This window comes from Sturnira hondurensis, unplaced genomic scaffold, assembly GCF_014824575.4.
Source record: "Sturnira hondurensis isolate 20B ecotype Veracruz unplaced genomic scaffold, ASM1482457v3 Scaffold0002840, whole genome shotgun sequence".
Taxonomy (NCBI): Eukaryota; Metazoa; Chordata; class Mammalia; order Chiroptera; family Phyllostomidae; genus Sturnira; species Sturnira hondurensis.
The window spans coordinates 5,068,458-5,091,667 of record NW_028075471.1 but is presented as its reverse complement, the minus strand read 5'-3'; the positions used below and the strand labels follow the sequence as shown (position 1 = coordinate 5,091,667).

General features: G+C 51.9%; 1 protein-coding gene across 2 annotated transcripts in view; it reads left to right on the top strand.

Annotated features, from left to right (window-relative positions):
- The window catches only part of FAM3D (FAM3 metabolism regulating signaling molecule D), a 33,670-nt gene that overhangs the window by 6,810 nt on the left and 3,650 nt on the right, over positions 1-23,210 (top strand). Inside the window, exons 2-8 of one of the 2 annotated variants that reach the window (XM_037040807.1) lie at positions 4,531-4,581; positions 6,317-6,424; positions 9,607-9,627; positions 13,203-13,320; positions 14,694-14,752; positions 16,475-16,525; positions 22,434-22,518. In XM_037040807.1, coding sequence (XP_036896702.1) covers positions 4,569-4,581; positions 6,317-6,424; positions 9,607-9,627; positions 13,203-13,320; positions 14,694-14,752; positions 16,475-16,525; positions 22,434-22,518 — 455 coding nt within the window. In that variant the 5' untranslated portion in view covers positions 4,531-4,568. Of the gene's footprint in view, positions 1-4,530; positions 4,582-6,316; positions 6,425-9,603; positions 9,628-13,202; positions 13,321-14,693; positions 14,753-16,474; positions 16,526-22,433; positions 22,519-23,210 lie in introns of both variants that reach the window. The other variant, XM_037040806.1, reaches the window with a different exon arrangement.

The window sequence follows — 23,210 nt, the reverse complement described above, 5'->3', positions numbered from 1 at the left end:
AAGTCACCCCAGATGGCATTGGCAGGGGGTGAGGGAAGAATGACAGGGAAGGGCAGAATACTATAAATGATGTGAGAGCCACCAGGTGACCGTGAGCAACTGAGGCAGTCCCACTGGGGGACTCTGGGTGAGAGAGCGGACCACGCCTCAGACGTGCCCCACCCTGCTTCCTCACCAAGTGCGGCAGACTGAACAGCCCAAAGCCCAGGAACGGATCACCTCACGGTTCTGGAGGCCAGAAGCCTGAGTGCGAGCCCTGCTCCCTCTGCCAGTGCTGGGGAAGGAGGCTCTGGGTTCCATGGCAGTGGCAGTAACTCCACTCCTCCCATGGTGTCCTCCATGTATGTCTCTGCGTCCAAACTTCCTCTTTCTCCAAGCTTCATATGTGACCTCAAGTTCACGCCCACTTAGAAATGACCTGGTAAGCAGATGACAGGTTGAAACTGTGGTCAGGAAGGATGCAGAGCCTGCTCACAGAGCTCAATTTCCATTGCACCTGTGACTCAGGGCTGGCTCTGGAGTGACTGTTGGCTGAACCTAGATCCTCACAATGAACTAGGAAACAGCTTCAGAGTTTTGTGTTTCCCACAGCAAAGGCATGCCCGGTAAGGACCTAGGACAAGGAAGGGTGGCCGGAGGGAAGGAGGCAGGGAAGGGCAGTCCAAATGGGGAGAAGAGCATGTCCCAAGCCTGGGATGGGAAGAGCCTCCCTCCAGCAGTGCTGTGTTGCTAGAGCAAGTGTGAAGTGGGGCAGCACAGGACGAGGCTGGCGAGGGCGTCCTCACGTCAGAGTCAAATCTCGCGAGGCCTTAGAAGCACATGAGACACTTTGGCCTTATCCTGAGAGCAGTAGGAACCGTAGACCAGATTTAAGCAGGGAAATACACACTTATCTCTCCATCAAGGTGCTTTCCAGACCTCCTAGCCTGGGGAAAGAGTAACCCTTTCCTCATCCATGTTGATTCTGGGATAAGCTGAAAGCCCCTGTGTACAAGTGGCCCCAGGACTGATGTCCTGGCTCCTATAGAGCTATTAAGAAATGTCACAAGCAGTCAGGCAGAGGGATGCCGTAAGGACATTTGGGTTCTGCAGAAAGAACAAACATCCGTGTGGGAACCCTGCCATGGAGGTGCACTAGCAGGAAGCAGCAGTGACGCTGGCTGCCAATGGGGCAGGGGTGGAGGCAGGGGCGGGGTGGGGAATGGGATGGATGCCAGCAGGCTTGCAAACCCCTCCTAGACAAGGGGCCTCCCTGGCCCACACCTTGTTCAGGACAGGTAAACAGCATCGCCCTCATTTTACACAGAGAAAGCCAAGGCCCAGAGAGGGGTGTCCCAAAACATGTGGCTAGTTAGTGGAAAACTCAGGTCATCTGATGGCAATGTCCATCCTCTTTCTCAGCATCCCAGGCCTCTCACTGCCTGATTCCCTCGGGACCAAAACCGCACACGCTGCCCCCGCAGCTCAGTCCTTGCTTCCGCATCTTTTGCTGGGACTTGTCTGCAATCACAGGTGATGTGTTGTAAGGGCCGAGAACAGGACTCCAGCAGCCCCAGACGCACAGATGTCTAGCTTAGCATCATCAGGAGAAAAGAGCCAGTCTCCCCAGTTTCTGTAAATCCATCTAAGGAAAAAATCTGATTGGTCTTGCTTGAGTCACATGCTCCTTCCCGAACCAATCACAAGGAAATCACAATGCTTTGATTGGACAGCCTCTTTGGCCAGCCCCTTTGGACACACATTAGAGTGTCCCCTAATCCAGAGCCACAGGTAAGTATTTAACGTCAATTCGAAGGGTCAGGGAAGCCTTCCCAGAGGAAGTGTCTTCTACACTGAGACCCGAAGGATGAGTAGGAGTGTCCCAGACCAACCGGCAGAAGAACACTGTTCAGACAGAGGGCCTAGCACTGCAGAGGCCCAGGATGCGCAAAGAATGTCCCACTCACAGCAGTATCTCCCAAGCTTAGTGCACAGCCTGCCTTCCCACAAGCACTCAGAGAATGCTTCGTGAATGCCATCCATAATTGGCTGTGTAGCCTTAGACAAGTCACTTGCCCTGTCTGAACTTCTGCTTTCTCCTCTAGCTGATGGCTTAATCATCTTAACCTTCCAGGACTATGCAAGAATCTAATTAATTCAGTCCCAAATACTCAAGTACTTCTCAGTGCTTGATTTAGCACCAGGCCTGCTGGAGACAAGGCCTGCCTGCACAGGACTAAAAAGGGCTTAAACACTTGGCCAGATATAAGAAGGAGTCCAGGGAGGGGCAGGATAAAGGGAGAGGCTCAAGGACAGTGTGGGCAGACCACGGGCTCTCCAGTCAGGGAGACTCCCCTGCTCCCCACCCCCCAACCCCAGGCCCTACGTTCCACCCGCCCACCCCGTCTACCTGGGATGGCCCACTACCCTGGAGCCACCATATCTGTACCTGAGCCCATCAAGCAGCCACACAGGGAGGGCATCAGGACATCCCTCCCCGTGCCCTTGCCCCAGAACGTCTTAACCTGAATAACAGGTTGGGACAATCTCAGCAAAAACAAGGAGGAAAGAAACTTTTGTTTGAGTGCTGCAGAACGAATTCTCGCCCCACCCTGTCTGCATACTCGTTCCAGGTGCCTTTGTCCCTCCCTCCCCATCCCCAGGAGGCCAGTCCTGGGCTCCAGCTCCAGAGCACCACGGGCTGGCAGGGTGAGCCATCGGGGGGCACCGGAGAACAGACAGCCCTGCCAGTGCTAAGTGGGTTGTCGGGGACTCAGCCAGGAGGGACACCAGGCTGGGAGAGCCCTCGCTACCCGTGTCCCTCCCCTGCCCCTGCTCTGAAGCCAGAGTCCCTGCTTGGCACAGGCATGAGAGCAAGAGGCTGCCCTCCTGCCCTGGTATGTGCCCCACCTGCTACCTCTCCTCTCTCTCTAACGTCAGCGCCCCCCGACTCTCTCTCTGAATCTGGGTGTACACAATTCATATTTTTCTTTACCTCTGTTGTCCTCCGTGTCCCTGTCTCTCTCTCGCTGTCTTGTTTTCTTTCCTTCTGTCTGTGTCTCTGCCGTCTCCCGTTCCCTCTCATCCTTGTCTTGGTCTCCATCTCTGTGACTATCCACATCTGTTCATTCGTCCGTCCAGCCCTCCTCCCTTCTGTCTGACTCTGTCCCTGTCCTTCGACTCTGTCCACCCACAGCTATCCTAAATCCTCCATGTATGGGGCACCCCACAGAAGGTCCTTCCAGCCTCATCCAGGGGCCTGGGCTCCTAGACTGTAGGTCAGGCCCAAGAACATTCAAGAGCATATTTTTTTATCTGGAAGAAAAAGAAGTTGGTCGTTTGCATTTCAGGAAGTTGTACAAAATCTCTGTGAGTGGGCCAGGTGGTAGCTGCGCAGCTGTCTCACCTAGGAGGCCCTAGAGGATTAGGGCCTGGGCAGGTGGGAGGATTTCTACAACCCTCAGGGGGATCCATGGATTTGCATTTGCTCTTGCTGTCCTTTCAATCACAGACCCAGCCGAACTGCCTCACCAGCAGGTCCCATAGCTCATAGCTGGATCCTTGGCAGTTGGGACTTGGACACCACGTCTGTTGAAATAGATTCTTAAGATAAAGAAGATTCTGGGGTGGGGAGGGGACAGGAAAGGTGGTGGGAGCAAGTCACTGCCGTCAGAGACCCGTCAGCGATGCTCCAGCTGGCTGTGGAGGGTCCAAGGCCTGGGACAGTTACCTCCAGCCCCCGCTCCGCTCCCCTGCATCTCCAGAGTCCTGCTGGGGGGTGTTCAAAGCTGCCAAATCACTGGTAACTGCCCAGCCACTGGGGGCTGGCACAGGGGAAAGGTGGGCCCCAGGATGGCCATACCCCTGCCCAGGACTCCACCAGGGAGGAAACTCTGATTTCAACTCTCCTCTGAGACAAAAAGCACTGCCTGTGGGGACTGGGCGGCCAGAGATCCACTCCAAATTCTGACTCTGACCCTTGGGAGCTGAGTAACCCTGAGCTTAACCATAGTGAGTCTTAGCTTACTCACCCCTAGAATGCAGGGCTGTGAGAGTTAAAGCAGATAATGCACTGGCAGCACCCACCACAAACCCACCTGTAATACACAGGTCCTGATTGCTCTTCATTTTGCTACATCAGCAAAAATCTCTTGACTTCTGCTCCCTGACGGTTTCCATGGGGCTAGCTATCTCCGTACCTCTCGGCCAACTGAAGGCTGAACAGGCAGATGAACAAATGGATGGACGGATGGGGGGATGGGGGGATGGATCAATTCTCCAAGAGATAGTGATGGCAAATTGCACCTGCCTCTACTTCTTAATGTCTACACATGAAAAACACATGTTGAGTTAAAACCCCAGGGGCAAAAGTGAAGGAGAAGTGAAGGCAGAAAGGGAAGAATAAAACTGCTCCCCTCCTCACGCGGCAGATGGTGAGGAACCGAACTGAAGGGGCGGTGACCTCAGTTAGAGGTACCCGTCCCTAATCTTCAGTCTGTTCACTTTCAGATGCAGATACTGGTTTCCAATTCAATGTTCTTCTCTCCACAGGCTAACACTGACCCCAAGCCGCTCCTCACCTGGACAGGATGAGAATGTCAGGTAGGGCTGGGGCTGAGGATTATAAGGCCCATGGTTGAGGTCCAAAATTGGTTTTGGAATCATTTTTGTGCCAGCAGAGTCTGCCTGTCCTGGACTGGGAGGTCATTTGGCTGTGTCTTCCTCAAATGGTCAGGCCAGAATTCCAGGAGGAAACCAATCCAGGGTAAGCCTGGAGAAGTGAACAAGGCAACGTTCTGCCTCCAGTCTGAAGGGATGGAAAGCCTTTGGCACAGTGAACTCACTCGGCTGGGATCTTGCCCCTGACTAGAAATTAGGGGCAAAATATTTGCTTCCAGGAAGGCTCTTGTAGAATCCTCATACCATAGGACTGGGCATGAGGAGAAGCCTTTGCCTTCTAGTCTACACCTTCATGCTGTACCTCCTTTGTACAGATAAAGAGACTGAGGCACCAAATAGGAAATGAACAGAGTTCATTGACTGAGATTCCCGAACAGCTGTGAGGGAGTTAAGAACACAAGATCCAAAGCAGCTTACTGCCCTGGGTTCAAATCCCACCTCTATCACTAGCCAAGTAACCGTCTCTCTGAGCTTCAGCTTCCTCATCTGTAAAGTAGAACTAATCAGTAAGCTCCAGCATGGAGGACTGCTGTGAGGATGAACTGAGATAGTGTAGGTAAGAGCTGGTGGCACAGTGCCTGGTACAAAATGAGCGCTGTGTCATGTGATCTCCAAGAGAAATTCTCGGTGCCTATGTCACATGCTGTCCTAGAAGAGGAGGGACCCCCACACACCTGAGCTCCAACCCACAGGATCCAGGGGGGACTTTCTTGCCCATCCCAAGTAACTTGAGGCCACAGAGCCAAACTCAGGGCTGAGAAGGGTGATGCTGGAGGGAGGTCAGGCGAAGGGCAGGGACTTGCCTGATGGTTGGATTGGATTTGGGAGGCAGCTGGAAGTCACCGGAGTCCTTAGGCAGGTGGGGCTGTGTATTGGAGCCCCTCCTCACCCTCATGGAAGAGTGAGGAAAGGCACCGGGAGCTCAGGGGGGTCCATCCCATGTGGGGTTGCTCCCTAATGGCAGTTGGGGGTAGGGGTCAGGCAGAAATCTGTCTGTGAGGCAGGGGAGGCCACCACTGCAAGGCCAGCAGGTATTCCTGCCAAGGGCTTTGTGTGGTTATCTGTGGTGGCTCTCAGCGGGTGTCAGTGGATGATGTGGGGACCAACCCACTCCCCGTAAGCCATGGGTTCAGTGGCAACGGTGTTACAATGTCCATCCACTCTGCCTGGACTGAGGGAGTGCAACTCAGAGAGGCCAAGCTCCCATCAGAGATCACGTAGCAGTGGATGGCGAGCACTGAACACGGCCTTTCTGGCCTCTGTGGCTCACCTGCAGGGCTGTCTGCAGCAGAGCCTGCCTCCTACCACTGCCTCAGGTTCTCAGGCCTCACCCCTAGAGATTCTCTCTTGGGGGGGCTCCAGAACAGTGCACTTCTAACTTTTTCTCCTGTTGGTGCCACTTGGGAGAATGTGGCCATGTCATTTTACAGCATGATCTCACCATTTTGTCATCACATGGGTCACACTGGCCTCACCTCATGGGCCCATGGACTGGTCCACCATGTGTAGTGTGGGTGTGGTATGGACCTAGAATGTGGGGGCTCACCATATGGTCTCACTGTGGGGATTCGGCAAGGACTCACATGTAGTCACGCTACATGGCCTTGCGATATGGCCTGGTACTGCGGTCTCACGGCAGCGTCTCCTTGCTCTACAGTACTGCTTCGCCTCCTGGCCCTCATTTTCATGCTGATCACCTCGTGGGCCCTTGTCCACAGCTATATCAGCTTCAGCTGGAAAACCATCCGTATGCCCCGTTGGCTGGGTGAGTGCCACTCACTGCTGGGGGCAGGGCCTGTGGACCGGGGCTAAGGGCCAAGGGCCCATTCTTCCCTCCATCTCCGGTGACCCCAGAGACATTGGCAGTATGTGGGCTTGCTTTTGGGACCCCAGCCATGGGGGGTGGGAGGTGAGAGAGGACACCAGGCTGTCAAAACCCCAGAGCCCATGAGGAACAGAGAAGTGTCCCAAGGCCCTGGCCAAAGCATATGCCTACATCAAGGGCTACTCTGGAAACATGCCCCTAGAAGGAAAGACAGAAGGACAATGAAAGAAGGAGGGGAAAAGGGAAGGGAGAAAACTGTCTGTGCATTGAGCAGCTTCCACCTGCATGTGCTGTTCCCTCTGCTGGGGACCTCCCTGCGGCTGGCTCCTGTCAGCCTTCAGAGGTCTTCCCTGGCCACATCAGCTAAGGCTGCATCCCCTCCTCCTCCTCCTCCTTTAGCCGTCCTCATTCAGCCCATTTCCTCTGAAGCATCATCATCAACATTATGTATTTGTTTACTGGGTTGTGGTCTGTCTCCGCCCTCTGGAATGTCAGTATCCTGAAGGCAAGGATTTTATCTTGTGTATCCATCTCTCTGGCAGCCAGTGCAGCGCAGATCCTCAGTAAACATTTGATAAGTGAAAGAAAAATGGATGATAGATGGATGATGGAGGGATGACTGAATGAGGAGTGAATGGGTGAACAGAGGGATAGGTGATGGATCAGTGACAGATGCCAGCTCCTTTACATGCACAGTCCCATGCGATCTGTACCAGTGCCCCACGAGGAGGTCCATTGTGTGGTGTGTAACGGACTCATGCATGATCTCACGTTGTGGCTGTATGCATGGTCTGAGAAAGAGAAGTTCAGGGAGATTAAGAAACTTGCCCAACTTTCCCTTGTAGATGTCAGAATAGTATCGGGAACCCACGATTCCCAGATCCAAATCTTATCAAAGAAAGGAGAGAAAGGGAAGGTATTTCTATCTCTGAATTTGTCCTCCTCAAAGACCAAAAACCACCTCCACTGACACCGGCAAATGTAACAACCTGCAGTGGCCAGGTCAGCTCAGAGCCTCACAGCAGTGAGAAGCCAGTCACCCTGTTTCTAACACAAACGCCCCACAATGGACTCTCACACACCCCTTACCTCACCCACTTGTCAACCAGGGCTCATGCCCAGAGCAGGGTGATTCATGTAGATGCATGATGGCCACCATGTCCCCGGGCCCAGAGCATGGGTTTTGTAGACTAGAGATTGATAAGGCTGTGCCAATGGCCTTGAAGGAGATAGGCCCAGGTCAGTGATGGAGGCTCAGGGCAGGAGTAGAGATCGGGGGGTCTCCAGAGGAGGGGGCCCCAGGTACTGGTGGGAGAGGGGACAGTGTTTTAAAGGAGACCCCACCATGGTGGGGTCCATCTCAGAACTCAACTCCCTGGGGTTTGACAAATCAACACCTCCAGCCAAAATCATCAAGCACCTACTCTGTGTTAGGTCTGTGTTTCAGACCCTGAAATAAGGGACATGTGGCCCCAGACTTAATTAAGAATATATAAAAATATACAAACAGAATATACAAAAACAAGTATGCGCTAACATGCTCCAGAGTCTTGAAAAACGCTAAGAGTGGCAGGAACTGTTCCCAGTGGGAATCGTGGCCGTCAAACCCCACTAGTGTCCAGGATCAGGAAGAGGCGACACTCACTTCAGGAGTTCCTGGCCTGGCTGCACAGACACCCACCTTGTAGTTAATGCATTAACATGGAAGCACATACACTGCTGTGGCACAAATTTATTTTTAATATTTTATTACATACTGATATATAGTTGGTTTTCTTTCTAAACCAATCTGTTTTATTTTATGATACAATAATGCAGTTTCTTACTTCAGGGAGCACTAAGTGTCTCAAGAGATTGGGACTAAATCTATTCCAGGACCTCCCAAACCGCCACAGGGGCCCCTGGCACAGGGATCAGAGATTGGGAACTCCTGATTCACCTGGCCAATTCAGCAGGGTTCTTTCAGGTGGGGGCGGCAAACCCAACTCTAACTGGTTTAAACTCAATGGGGTGCCTTGTGTCCTGTAACTGGGAAGTCCATGGATACGGGGCTCTGGGTATGGCTGGACCTAGCGGCCCCCACAAAGCCTCCAGTCTCTATGTCCCTGGGCTCTGCTTCTTGCTGCCTAACCCCATTCTGAGGGCATCTTTCTCTCTAAGCAGGTGTGTGGTGACCACCCCTCCCGATGCTCATCCCTCCCCCAGAGCTGTATTTCACCCAGGGAAGGGCTCTCTCCACAGCAATGGATGCAGTATTAGGACCGGTCCAGCCTGGGTCCCAGCCTACTCCTGGAGTCTTGGAGACAGGGGGCAGGGACCCTCCAGGATGAACAGCCCCTGATGACCAAATAGAAAATGTTTCAGTGTAGGGCTCCCCACCAAAAGGAGAGTTCTCACCCTCAGAATTTCTGTGGCCCCTGGGGGCCCTGTCCTCCAGGATTCGCCATGTGGTGGGAGACCTAACACAGAACCACAGAAACCACCGGGATACAGTGTGAATAGATGTCAGGAGGCGACCACGGACCCTAAGACTGTCTGCACAGTCAGTGCTGGGGAACATCAGGAAGGCAATACTGACATGGCTGATCAACACTGGGGCCCGGGCACCCGGTGCTGGGCCAGACTCTGACAGCCTGGCCCTCTCTGGGCCTTCTCCACAGCCTGTGCAGTGGGCGTGGCCGTCTCCACTGTGCAGGCAGACCTCACACCCCGTCCCACAGCCAGGAGTAGGGCTCAGCCTCCAGGAGGTCTCACAACAGAAACCCGCTTCTTTTTAACCATGACAGAGTTGTGTGTGTCTGTGTGTTCAAGTGTGCATGCGTGTACACACGTGTGCACGTGTATGCACACATACCTGTGCGTGTGTGTGCCTGCATGGGCCCGTGTGCATGTGTGTGTGTGTGAAGAGGTGTCAGTGGCAAGTGAGGAAGGATTCCCAGATGAGATGGGACTTTTAGCTCATTTCAACACCCATCATGGCGGGCGGGGCGGGACTCTGCTCAGCCTGGCCAACACCACTCACGATTCCCATCTTCCCAGCCCCCACACCCGGCCCCGTCCTGCAGGGAAGGCCCAAAGCACTTACTCTCTAACCAAATTCTTCTGTCTTCTCTCTATAGCAGGCTCAGTCTCCAAGAAGAGCCGTAAGTACCCCCAGCACCCCCTGTGCCTTAGAGTGCAATGACTCGGGGCCTCTAGTCCCAGCCCCGCAGGTCCCAGAAAAATCTCCTTTTCCAGAATCTGCCTGGCTGTCTTGTCCCATAGCCCAATGTGCCTTCTGAAGCCCCGGAGCCCTGTGACGGGGAAGGCCCCTTCTCAGCCAGTCAGACTGATAGGAACGGCTTGGCTGTCCCCCTTCTCCAGTCCCCCATCCTCTCTGACTCTCCCCACCCAGCTGGGACCCCTGAAGACGGAGGTTGTGCTTATTATCACCACTGCAATGACCCCAAGCTTGGCTCATGGCTCCTGCCTGCTTCAAAGTACCTCACCAGCACCCTATCGGGCACTACAGGAACCACCCCCACCCCAGGCAAACAGAAGGGGGTGGTGATTGTCTGTGGGGGTAGAAGTGCCAATTGTGCCGAGAGAGATGGGGCAAAGTGTTCTAGGCTCCAGGAGGGTGACCCCCTGCCAATGGGATAGGATCAGGAAGGCATCGGGAAGGAGGTGACTCCTCAGCTGTGCCTTGTGGAGGCAGGAACAGCCTACGCAAAGGCCCAGAGGCAGGAATGCTGGGGCTGCATAGAGACCTTGACTGCAGAGTCAGGGACATGGGGAACGGGGAGTGGGGAGCGCAGGAATGCAGACAACTCAAATGCTGGACACTGCACACATCTGAACAGCAAGGACCCCAGCTCCCCAGGTGGGGGAAGGTGGAAGGGACAGACAGCTATGACGCTGATAATGGTAATAGCGATTGAGTGCCCAACAGGTGCCAGACAATGTATCCAGAATTTTACACACATCTCATGAAATCCTGACCACAATCTTATGTAGGTGATGTAATTATCCCCATTTCACAGATGAGGGAACTGAGGCTCAAAGAGGTGAACTCACTTGGCCAAAGCAACAGAGCCGTAAGTGGTGGAGTGGGAGTCAACTTCCCCACCTAGTCCAAAGCCCACTCTCTCAACAGCTTCTTAAAAGAGGCAACACCACCAGGTCCCCCCACCCTCTGTCACCCCAACATGGTGATGACTGAGGAGGAATGCAGCTCCAGGGATGGGATTTACCTGACTGAGAGGCCTGGGAGGCCCTGTGCACTGCAAGATTGCAGAGAGCAAAGACTATAAGACTGAACACAAGCCATACACCCTACACCTCCCCGAAGCCTCCTCAGTCGTCTTCTGAAGTACACAGAGTCACGGCAGTTGGGTGCTGAACACTCAGAAGTCATCTGCTGGGAAGATGGCAAACACAGCGTGCTAGCTTCCTCCCACCTTGCCTGCTCCCGCGCAGACATCACCAATCAATCCCTCCAAAACACTCCCAGCACTCTCTCCCTCCAAACCCACTGGATCTAATGGTAGATCCATTGTTGTTAAAGAGGGAAACCTGTTTGACAACTCTGGTCTAAATCAACTTCCTCACTTTACAGCTGGCAAAGGTAATGGAAGAGATTTCTGTCAAGTCACACAGCAGATTTCTGAAGAGCAGCCCCAGCTTCCAGACACACCCACTCCAGTGCTCATTGTCACGCCCTAAGCCACAGCCTGAGGGGCTCCCACAGAGGTTGTGCAGCTGGAGGGGCAGCCCCTAAGCCGAAGCCCAAACAGCAAACCCCCTACATCCCAGTGACTGGGCCCCTAAGCATCATCCCCTTCATCCCTCAGCTTGACTGTGAAGGCTGGATGGTCAGAAAATCAATTCTGGAAAAGCCTGCTTAAGCCGACCTGTGCACGTCAGGTTTACCAGACTTAACTACCATTGATCAGGGTCCAGGCAAACTCTCAGGTGGTTCCTGAGGCCTGGAACAACCCTGCCAGCATAAGTGAGACCCTCTAGTCTCGAGAGTAAACCGCCCTCTCTGTGAGGGGGCAGGCAGTCAGAGGTGGGGCTACAAGACTCATAAAAGGACCCCCTCCTGAGCCTCCTGCTCATCCGGCCCCACCAGCAGAGGCTGGGCCGCTTTGTGGAGGGTTCTGTCCCTGTCTCCATCCTTCTCTCTTCTGAGCCAGAGGCCTGGGCACACACTCTGTCCTGAACAGCCACCCAGGCGTGTCTCCACTCCCAGCCCTCCCTCTGGTGATCAGGTCCTGGTTGAGCTCTGTTTATGGCCATCAGGTGGGTGTGCTGAAACTCAGGGTGAGGGGACAAACAGCCTAGGACAGGCACTCTGCTCAGATCAGCCAGTCTGCAAACTCAGCCAAGGAGACCAAAATCTAGCCCAAGACAGCAGGGTGCCCTGGCATGGGCTGCATTCACTCCTGGGAAGGGGCTTCTTTTCCTACTCAGGGGCGCCATGGGCTTGCCAAGCCTGGTACCAGTGGGCTGTGCTGCTCAGAGGGGCACTTTTTCCTGACTCACATAGAGACTTTCCATGAACTGGCAAAGGTGCTGGAGATGATCCTCACCTTGACCACAGCAGCCCTCCTGGCCTTGGGCCCAGCCTGGCCTTGGGCCCAGCCCCACCCAAAAACTCTTCGTGGTCATCCAGTGAACACTTCCTGAGTGCCCACTCTGTGCCAGGCACAGAAGCTATTGAAACGATTTCACAAGATAATAAATAGAAAGCACTCACCCCTGTACCTAGCACACAGCAAGTCCTGGGCGTGGGCCCACTTCCCCGAGGAAGCCCGTGGGTTTGCTCCCAGCTCACACTGGCACAGCTCAGCCAGACGCCCGGCGCAGGGGCCAGATGGGAGAGAGGCTGCCCAGCTACCGCTCTCCCTTGGCAGGTGAATCTTCTTTAATTCCATGTTTATCAGTCCTCCCTAGTGTTACCTTCACAACTGTCAAGTTGTGTTAAAAACACCCATTAGTATAAATTAGAACCTGCCAGGCTGAGGGCGCACAAGCTGATGTCTCAGCTCACCAACAGCCTGCTGAGGGCTGAGTGGCTCAGCAGCCGTGTTTGGGGATCCCACCTACGGGCCCACCTTTCATCAGCCTCCTGCGTTGGCGCTATGAGGGCCATATGGTGAGGACGCAGGTCTCAACAGAGGTGCCACATAGTGAGCCCTCCGTGGGTTCCGAGGACCGTGCTAAGCACTGAGAGAGAGGGCCAGCACTGCCTGCCTCGTCCCTGTTGTCTCCCAGGGTCCAGCCCACGGTAGGTGCTCAAGACACAAGTGACACCTAGTTGATGATAAGAAGAGGAATAGTCAACAGTAACCTCTGCTCACTTATTCCTCACAAGAACCCAGTGGGGCAGCCACCGTAGTTATCCCACTTCACAGACAAGGAGGTCGAAGACTTGCCCAAGGGAACCCACTGGTGAGAGACCCTCCTACCCACCATGCGAGGGCCCCAGGAGGTTGTCAACAGGGGCCTCTCTGGACGAGGGGAGCTCAAAAGGCTGCCGTGACCCCAGAGACATGTTCTCAAGAGAATCTCTTCATCACAACGACCCCGTTATCACCACCACTCATCACTCCACATGCACTCAGCAGGGGCCTGCGTTGAGTCAGGCACTGTGTGGGGCTAGGGCCCCACAACGTATTCTGGGGTGGTCTGACATACTGCTGCCGCCACCAAGGTGGGTCTGTTCCCTCCCCAGGGGTCGTGAGGAACAAGTGTGACATCGGCAAGCCCTGCCCAAACAACTTCTTTGCGTTTAAAATCCTCAGTGGGGCCGCCAACGTCGTGGGCCCCTCCGTGTGCTTCGAAGACCACATGTAAGTACCAGAGGGACTCCTATGTTCCCTTCTTTGGTTTCAGCCATTCCTTCATTCATCAACTAACTCAGAGGCTTCAGGAGCAGAAGCTGAGACCAGCCCAGACGTTCCACATGCTTCCTTTAACTCTCAGTGATTGAGTCACAAATAACAATAACCCATGTCTGCCAGCACCTACCTAACTGCCTACAGCATCATCTTATTCAATCCCTCAACACTCCCAGGGTGTGGCTATAGTTATTCCCTTTGTAAAGATGAGGAAATTGAGGCTCAGGCAGGGTCACCCAGCTAACTGCTGGTAGAGCCAGGAGTTGACTCAGGCCTGTGTGGCAGCCAAGCTGCTGGGCTTCTTTTGAAGGCGGATGCCTATGGGGAGGGTTCAAGATCAAGATCTAGGCATCAAAGTCTGAACCCAGGAGGTGCCGGGACTTGCAAATGTAAGAGAAAGAGAGTAAAGGCCATGGGATAGAAAGTTCATCCTACAGAAGCAGCCAGAGGTGGGGGGTTTGGGTCAGGATTCTGAACCTAACTCCAACTCACTTACACAAAGCAAGGAACTTAGTGGTTCACATACCTAAAAGGCCAGAGGCGGTGGGCTTCAGGACCCGCTGCATCCAGGAGTTCAAGCCATGTCATCAGGGCTCCCTCTCACACCATCCTCAGCTCTGCTTTTCTCTGTCATTACATTGTTTTCTCTACTGAAAATAGGCTTCATCGTGTGGAAAGGAGGGAGGCCACAGCAGGCTGACGCATTATCCCAAGCTAGCACCCCATGGGAAAGAGAGCTTTCCATCTGAATCGTCCCTGTAATGGTCCCCAGACAGGGTCTCGTTGGCTGGGTTGGGCAGAATGGCTGTGCTTGGCCCTGTCACTGCGGCCAGTGGCACAGGGTGCTCTGCTGTCCAAGCCTGGGGAAGAGGTCAGTCCTAAGAACCACATGGCCTGAGACAGAGAAAACCGTTTTCCCAAGGGATGCCAGGAGACAGAGTGAGGACACTGGGCAGACAGGGACACAGTCGGGCTCCACGTGGGGAGTCACAGACACCACAGAGGATAACAGTGACATTCTGGGTTCTGCCTTCCTCAAGCTGGGGAGTTGGGCTGGCCCTGCCTCCCCGACCTGAGAGCCCCAGGCAGGGATCTTCCCCCTTCTCGGAGCAGAGTGTTCTGGTCCAAACAAGCCATGAATGACTCCTTGTAGAAAACAGCCCACCGATCATTTCCAGGAGGAACACAGATGCCCAAATCACTGTGGGTGCTTCCGGATGCATCACGCCCTGTGGGCCCTCTTGGAGCTCCAGAGTTGCGGAAGCAGAGGGTTCACTCCACACTCGGGACTCACTGTTGTGTTTTGTTTTGCTTTCCTTCTTCAGGATCATGAGCCCTGTGAAAGACAACGTGGGCAGGGGCCTGAACATCGCCCTGGTGAATGGTGAGTTGCTGACCCACCGCCCAGGCAGCCCCCACTGGCGTGCTGTGCGTTTGGTCTCCCAGCACCAGCTCAGCTCCTTCCAGGCGCCCTGGGTCAGCAGCAGTGTCAGGAGGGGGGCCTGGCTGGCCTGTGAGAACAGAAGAAAGAAAGACCAGGTCACGCCGCAGTCCAGCCGGGCCCCTGCCTGTGTGCCTGTGCCAGAAGGACACACCTCTCCTTGGGGTTCACGCCAGCACCCACAAAACCACAGGGACAACACGAGGTCACAAAGCTGACTGCACATCTTCATTCGTGTACTCAACCAATTTTGACAACAGCCTGCGGCTGGCCTGGCTGCAACCTGCTGCTTTTCTCTTCACCCAAGTGGCCTCTGCCGGGGAAGCCCTCTGGGACAGTCTCTGATGAGATGTGCTCAGACCAGGCCTCCTTCCTCAGCCCTCACAAAGCCCAAAGACAAAACAGCCACCAACAATACTAAAATCTAACATTTTTTGAGCATTTACTATGAGCGAGCTATATTCATTTAATCTCACCACCACACTAGGATGGACCATGCTCAGAAACCGCACCGCATTCCAGGTCAGCAATGAAGCTCAGAGAGGTTAGGCAACTTGCCCACGGTTCCACAGCCAACAGAATCACACCGATTCTAACCTGGATCTGGCTAGCTCCAGGTCTTAATCGGTCCACTTAACTCCCTCCCTAGACTAGACCTGTCTCCAAGGATGTATGCCCCTACTGTGTGCCAGCTATGGGGAAGTCTGAGAAATCACTCCAACAAAAGGATTGTTAAAGACTCACGGTTCTTAACCTTTTAGCGGGCAGAGATTACTTTGAGAAGCTACTCAAACTACATCTCCTTCCCTTAATTCCAGAAAAATCCACAAATACACATCTCAGTTTAACAGGTTCCTATCCCCCCTTCCAAAATCCCCAGTTGAAACGTCCCAGAGGGTTGGAAATTAGTGACTGGAAGGATCCGGGAGGGTTTCTGCAATGGGAGCTTCCACCCTCAACCCAACCCCCATCCCCACCCCTTCACTGCTCCCCAGGATTCCACAAACCACAGGAGGGGGAGGGACCCGAGGTGAGACGTAGAACTGCCATCCCCTCTGCAACACCCCCATCTAGTGGCAGAGAGTGAGAACTGCACTTTTTCTCCGGAACACCTCGTTCCCTGTAGCTCTTGCACCATTTGCAAAACCCACAAAGGGCAATCGAAATTACTGAACTTGGGGCACCGAGTACAGTTCAACCCACTGAAAATATCTTTCCCTCCAAGAGCTAGAGGACTCAAATTGTAGCTTGCCTATTTTGGTGGGAATAATGATGACAATTGTAGTTATTTTCATTACTATTTTGACACTAAATTGTGTCTTGCATGCTATTTTAAGTACATCTTATTCAGTTCCCACAGCCCATTGTTCAGATGCAAAAAGTGAGGTAAAACTGCTGGGCTGTTCATTAGGCAGTGCTAAGGCAGCACACAGACCCAGACTGCTCGAATGCAATTCACTTCCAGGGACCCTTTCTACCATGTCCTTGTGCCTCTCAGATCAGCCCCATAGTTATCGGGCACCTGCTTAATCCTGCATGCTTCCTATGATTTTATTCCATTATTATTCTATTCCTAGACCTTAAACAACAGAGTACTCATTTTCCACAAAATGACAGGCAGAATGACCTATTAGAGCAAATAATTGTTGTTTTCTCATCCCTTAGGATCCACGGGAACAGTGCTGAGACATGGCTTTTTCGACATGTACTCTGGAGGTAAGCGCTCTGTCGGCCACGAGGCCATGTGTGGGCTGAGCTTCCTGTAGTGTGGGGGCAACCGGGGTGCCAGAGGGCTTGGCTCTTGCTTCCACAGAAGACTACCGGAAAGAGGCAGGGTGAGGGTTCATGCAGTCCTGCTGCCTTGGAAAGTCCTTTCTACTGGCTCCTGGACTCTCCTGGACACAGATCCTGACACAAGGATTCAAGTGACATGTTTTATTGGAGAGGAGGTGATCTCAGGAAATATCAGTGGAGAAGTGAGACTGGGAGAGGAAAGCAGCCGGTACGGTGTGTTAGCAAGTGGTTGAACACTGCAGGCAATGAGACTTCAGGAGCCAGCAGCGAATACGTGCCTCAGAGGTATCCCAGAGGGGCAAGGGCGCTGGGGACTCCCACCCCTAATTCTGTGGCACTTCCCACACTTGGCCTGTCCCAGGGCGCCAAAGTGGATGTGGAGGCCAAAGATCTTCAGGCAAAGAAGTGCCCGTGCTGGCGTTGGAGGTCAGGCATGTGTACACCTGGAGTCTAAGGGCAAGGTAAACGGCTGGGTTTGCTCTGCTGGGCAAAGGGTGTTTCAGGCCACAGGGGCCTGTAGTGGGCCAGAGGACAGGACAGGGCCTCCCAAGGCCCAGAGAGGACAGCTGTGAGGTTCCAAGCTCTCTTTCTGCAGCTGTCTTTTCTTCTCTGCACAGACCTGCTTTCTGAGCTTCCCCATGTATAGATCCCCCCTCAGGAAGTCACAGTCCTCCCTGCTTTGAGCAAAGCCAGACAACAGGGCACTGACTTACCTGGGCTGGAAATCCAAACATATAAGTTCCTGCCAGCAGCTGAGGGTGGGGCAGGACTCTGTCCAAAAACTCTGACATCTCCCAAACTGGTGGAATTAGTCCTGGGCCTCAGCAAGCAATGACAAGCAGCAGGGTGGCCCTTTGCAGCCAGGCTAAGGTCTGGGCTTTGCAAGGACTGGTTTCCATGGGACAAATGAATTCAGCTTAGCCCACTTCTTGGAGCCCAGCCCAACTGTTTCCCTCCACGTGCCTTCAGTCACAGGCCAGCTATGGGCTCGGGCATCCCAGGGTGCTGGGCATGTGACCATTCACCCCAGTTCCTCAACAGCTGATTGGTGAAAGGGGCTTTGCTTTCACCAATCAGCTGGCTTCCTTCTCCCCTCAATCCCCATCTTTGCCTCCACTTCCAGGGAAAACCTGCCTTACTACACCCGCCTAAACACACTAGCTCAAGAAGGGAGAAAGCCACCAGGCAGCAAAGAGCAGGGAGCCTCTGGGATTTGCGAACAGGGGAGGGGCTGAAAGTGGGAATGGGAGTCTGCTGCCCGGACATGGCAGCTGGGGCGTGTGTGGAAGGTGCTCTACAGCAGCACCCTTCCAGATGAGCAGCTGGGACCAGAGCCCCACGATGGCTGTCCTCCAGCAGCATCCCATCTGCAGCCTGCCCTAGGGCCCATGCAGATGTCTTCAGACCTGTGCCCCAAACTGCAGGCCCACCCCAGGACCTAAGGGGTCACTGTTGCTGTGAAGGGGAGGGTGGCATGGATGGAGCTTACATGGGAAGACTGGATGTCCACACGCAGGCAAGCAAGGCCCTTTCTGGTGCAGGAATTTCATTACCTATGAGATAGAAGTAACTAAGATGTCCACTTCATAAGGCTGATGTGAGGACTAAATCACTTGCAATAATTGGTGGGCAGGACCAGCCTGTCTGGTGGAGGGGCCTGGGGAAGCTCATTCGGTCTTTTCCCTTGCATTCCCTCCTCCCTCACTCTGTCCTCCTGGTTCAGAAGCAAGGAAGTTATCTGTCAGAATGAAAAGGGGAAAAGTAATTTAAAAGATGAAACTAAGGTGCTCGCTTCAGCAGCACATATACTAAAAAAAGATGAAACTAAGTTTTATAGTGTCTTACTATAAACTTGGATGTAACCATGGCTGATGGGGAATGAGGAACCAAATCATGGTGAGAGCAAGGCAGCCCTTCCCACAGGAGACAGAGGTCAGAACAGAAGGCACACGTCCTTTTCTCCAAACATCCACTGTCCACCCCAGACAAGAGCCAGACCTTGACACCCACTAATGAATGCATGGTACTTTCAGAACTCTTATCTCGGGAGTTCAAGGGCCATTTCACTAACAGGGCCACTGTGGTCATTGACTGGACACTGTGTGACTGAACTGGTTGGCAGCCAGCCCTGCTCAGGGGCCTTGATTCTTCCCCTGGGTCCTTGACATCCCCACAGAATACTAAGAATCAGGGGGCCTCGTGGGGAGTGGCCTGTGGGCAGGCAGTCACACAGGCCCTGAACTTAAAAGAAACATATACTGCGTTGGTTGTTCCGCCATCACAGTCCTGAAATTCTTAATAATTTTTTTAACAAAAGGCCCCACATTCTCATCTTGCACTGGATCCCTAAAATCATGTAGCCCGTCCTGCTAGTAATTGTACATAATCCCACTATAGTGCACTGACTATATGCCCAGAGTCATTGTCACATTTGATCTTTATGAAAACGCTACGAGCGAAACTATTAATCCTCCTCGTTTTGCAGATGTAGCCCCTGCTTTACCACTAGGCCGGTGTTGCCCACACACCAACCATTCAAGAGCTCCTTGCACGAGTTATACCATGTCCAGAGAACCATCTGCATTATTAGTATTTTCCTTTAAATCAGCTCACTTTTTTAACCTAAATAAGTGTATCTTAAAAGGAAATTACATCATCACCCTATGCTTAGCCATTATTGCTTTTTGGTCATAAAAATAAGCACAACAGAAACGAATCAGTGTCCCAGAAGGGGGTGGGGAGCTGATGGCCCTCCCCCTCACAACTAGGTTAGCTCTCTGTCAGATGCAGACTTTTCATGGTGCAGGATGGTGTAAAAGATGCAATAGAGCTTTGCTCTGTGATGTAAGTCGGAGAGTTGCAAGAGCCTAACATTCTCTCTGAGACTCCAGTTGCCCACAGCCCAGTGAGCATGCCCTCCAAAGGAATCCAAAAAGACATATGCACCCTTATGTTCATTGCAGGATTATTTACAGTAGCCAAGATATAGAGGCAACCTAGGTGTCCATCACTAGATGAACGACTAAAGAAGATATGGTATATATACGCAGTGAAATATTACACAGCCATAAATAAGAATAAAATCTTTTTTCTTTTATTTAAGTATATTTCATTGATTATGCTATTACGGTTGTCCCATTTTCCCCCCTTTACTCCCCAACACCCTACACCCCACTCCCACCAGCATTCCCCCCTTTAGTTCATGTCTGTGGGTCATACATATAAATTCTTTGGCTTCTACATTTCCCATACTATTCTTAACTTCCTCCTGTCTATTTTGTGCCTACCAATTACGCTTCTTATTCCCTGTAACTTTTCCTCCATTCTCCCTCCTCCCCCTCCCCTCTGATAATCCTGCATATGATCTCCATTTCTGTGATTCCATTCCTGTTCTAGTCGTTTGCTTAGTTTGTTTCTGGTTTTGGGGCGGGGGGTGTTAGGTTCAATTGTTGATAGTTGTGAGTTTGTTGTCGTTTTACTATTCACAGTTGTGATCTTCTTCTTTTTATTAGATAAGTCCCTTTAACATTTCATCAATAAGGGCTTGGTGATGATGAACTTCTTTAACTTGAGCTTATCTGAGAAGAACTTTGTCTGCCCTTCCATTCTAAATGATAGCTTTGCTGGATGGAGTCATCTTGGATGTAGGTCCTTGCTTTGCATGACTCAGAATACTTCCTTCCAGTCCCTTCTTGCCTGCAAGGTTTCTTTTGAGAAAGCAGCTGATAATGTTATGGGAACTCTCCTTTAGGTAACTGTCTCCTTTTCTCTTACTGCTTTTAAGATTCTCTCCTTATCTTTCATCTTGGGTAATTTAATCATGATGTGTTTTGGTGTGTTCCTCCTTGGGCCCAACTTCTTTGGAACTCTCTGAGCTTCCAGAACTTGGATACCTGTTTCCTTCACCAGATTGGGGAAGTTTTCCTTTGTTATATTTTCAAATAACTTTTCAATTTCTTGGTCTTTCTCTTCCCCTTCTGGTATCCCTATAATTCAGATGTAGGGACATTAAAGTTGTCCCAGAGGTTCCTAAGCCTCTCCTCATTTCTTGAATTCTTGTTTCTTCATTCTGTTCCAGTTCAATGTTTATTTCTTCCTTCTGTCCAAATCGTTGATTTGAGTCCCAGTTTCCTTCCCTTCACAGTTGGTTCCCTGTATTTTTTTATTTCCCTTCTTCCTTTATTTTGTGACCTTACTCAATCATTTCTGTGAGCATCCTGATTACCAGAGTTTTGAACTCTGCATCTGATAGGTTGGTTATCTCCTCATCGCTTAATTCTTTTTCTTGAGTTTTGATCTGTTCTTTCATTTGGGCCATATATCTTTGTCTTGGCACACCTGTTATGTTGTAAGGGGTGGAGCCTTAGGTATTCACCAGGGAGGGGCAACCCACTTTGCTGCCTTGTGGGGCTCTATGTGGGGGAGGGGTCAGAGAGAGAACAATGCCGCTTGCTCAGCTCTTGGCCTTCTTCCAGTCACTTCCCTTGCTTCCCACAAGCAGATTATGCCCTTTCTGGTGCTGATTCCTGGGTGGGTAGGTTTGTGTACATTCTAGGCCCCATGGATCTCTCCAAGAGACTCTCCTGTGATACTGGGAGTTTCTCCTCCCACCTCAACACCCACAGGTTTTTACAGCCAGAGGTTTCAAGGCTTTAGTTTACTGTGCTGGAACCCGGGGTTGCACAGTCTCTCTTGCTCCCCAGTTGTTCCTCCTAGTTTACCCACACACAAGCGTGGGATATTCCAGTCCACCAGCCACCACCTTGTCACATGTCCTTTCCACCCTGGCTTCCCACCCACTCCTCCTACCAGTCTAGATGAATGTTTCTTTAACTTCTTAGTTGTCAGACTTCCATACAGTTTGATTTACTGGCAATTCTGGCTGTTTTTTTGTTTTTAAATTGGTTGTTATACTTCTTTTGGTTGTGCAAGGAAGCAAAGCCAATGTACCTATGCCCCCATCTTGGCTGGAAACACCCAAAAAGAATAAAATCTTACTATTTATGACAACATTGATGGGCCTACAGGATATTACCTTAAATGAAATAAGTCTGACAGAGAAGAGAAAATACAATATGATTCCACTTATATCTGTAATGTAAAAACAAAACAAAATAAACACACAAAACAGAACAGAAACAGACGCCCAGACACAGAGAACACACTGACGGCTGACGGCCGTGGGGCGTGGGAAGGACGAGTGAAGGTGCAGGACAGTAAGAGGAACAAACTCCCAGTTGTAACACACGGAAGTCACGGGACTGTGATGTGTGGCACAGGGAGTACAGTCGACAACATGACAACGACTTTGCCTGGTGACAGATGGTCAAGACTTCTCGTGGTGATCACTCTGTTAAGTAATAAATGTCAAATCACTATGTTGTATGCGTGAAGCTAATATAACATTATGTGTTAACTATACTTTAATTAAAAAAATTAATAAGTCAGTACAAACAAACTAGGCTCCTAACCAGTAGAGAAGGAGGCAGCTGGGTGTGCAAAGAGCCCGGAGCTCCTGAGAAAGGACTGAGCTCAGTCCCCTGGGAGAAAGTCCCTAATGGCCCGTAGACCAATAGTTCTCACCCCTAGCTGCAAATCAGGGTCATCCAAGAGACTTTCAAATCTCAGCACCACCCCCAGACCACCTGAGTGAGGACGCCCGCACACCTCCACCCCGCCATGCCACCTCCCACTGGGCCCTGAGCAGCAGATGGAACTCAGCGTCAGCCTCCTGGGCCACCCCTGGATCAGGAGGGCGGTAGGAGAGAATGAGAACGGCCAGCAGTCTCTCCCCTCAGTGACCAGCACCTTGCTTTCCTTCCTCCCCCAGATCCTACACTCCTGGTGACATTCCTTAAAGAAATCACGAAGGAGATGCTGGTGCTAGTGGCCTCCTACGATGACCCAGGGACCAAGTAAGTGGGGAAACTCTCTCTGCCACTCCAGAGGGAGAAGGGACCAAATCTTCTAAACCCTCCATCCCTTTCTAACTCCCCACTAGCCCCGTCTTCTGGAAACTTCTCCTAAGGAAACAATCAGACCAGTGCATAAAGAGATGTTCTAGGAGGTTTATTACAGCCTCGGTTACAACAGTGAAAACTGGACGCACTCTCCTGTCCAATATGACAGACCAGCTACGGAAGTCATGACAGGAGGTATATGGGACAGGTTTTCACGCATACCTAAGAAGACAGACTGCATCAAAGTGGCAATGGGGAAAATACTTAAGGACATGGGAGAATACTTATCCTTCAGTATTTTTTATTTTTTATTACGGTTTGCATTCAACACATTTTTATGTTAGTTGCAGGTGTTCATCCTATAGTATTAAGTGGGGGGGAAAAAAGGTAGGCAGCCCTGGCTGGGTGGCTAAGTTGATCGGAGTGTCATCCTGTCAAAAGGTTACAGGTTTGGTCCCCGATCAAGACACATACCTGGGTTTCAGGTTCAATCCCAGGCCAGGACACGTACAGGAAACAATTTATTGATGTTTCTCTCTCTGTCTCTTTCTCCCGCTCTCCTTTCTTCCCTCCATCCCTTCATCTCTCTCTAAATTCAGTGAATATATCTTCAGGTAAGGTTTTTTTTATAAAGCGGGTTATGAAAG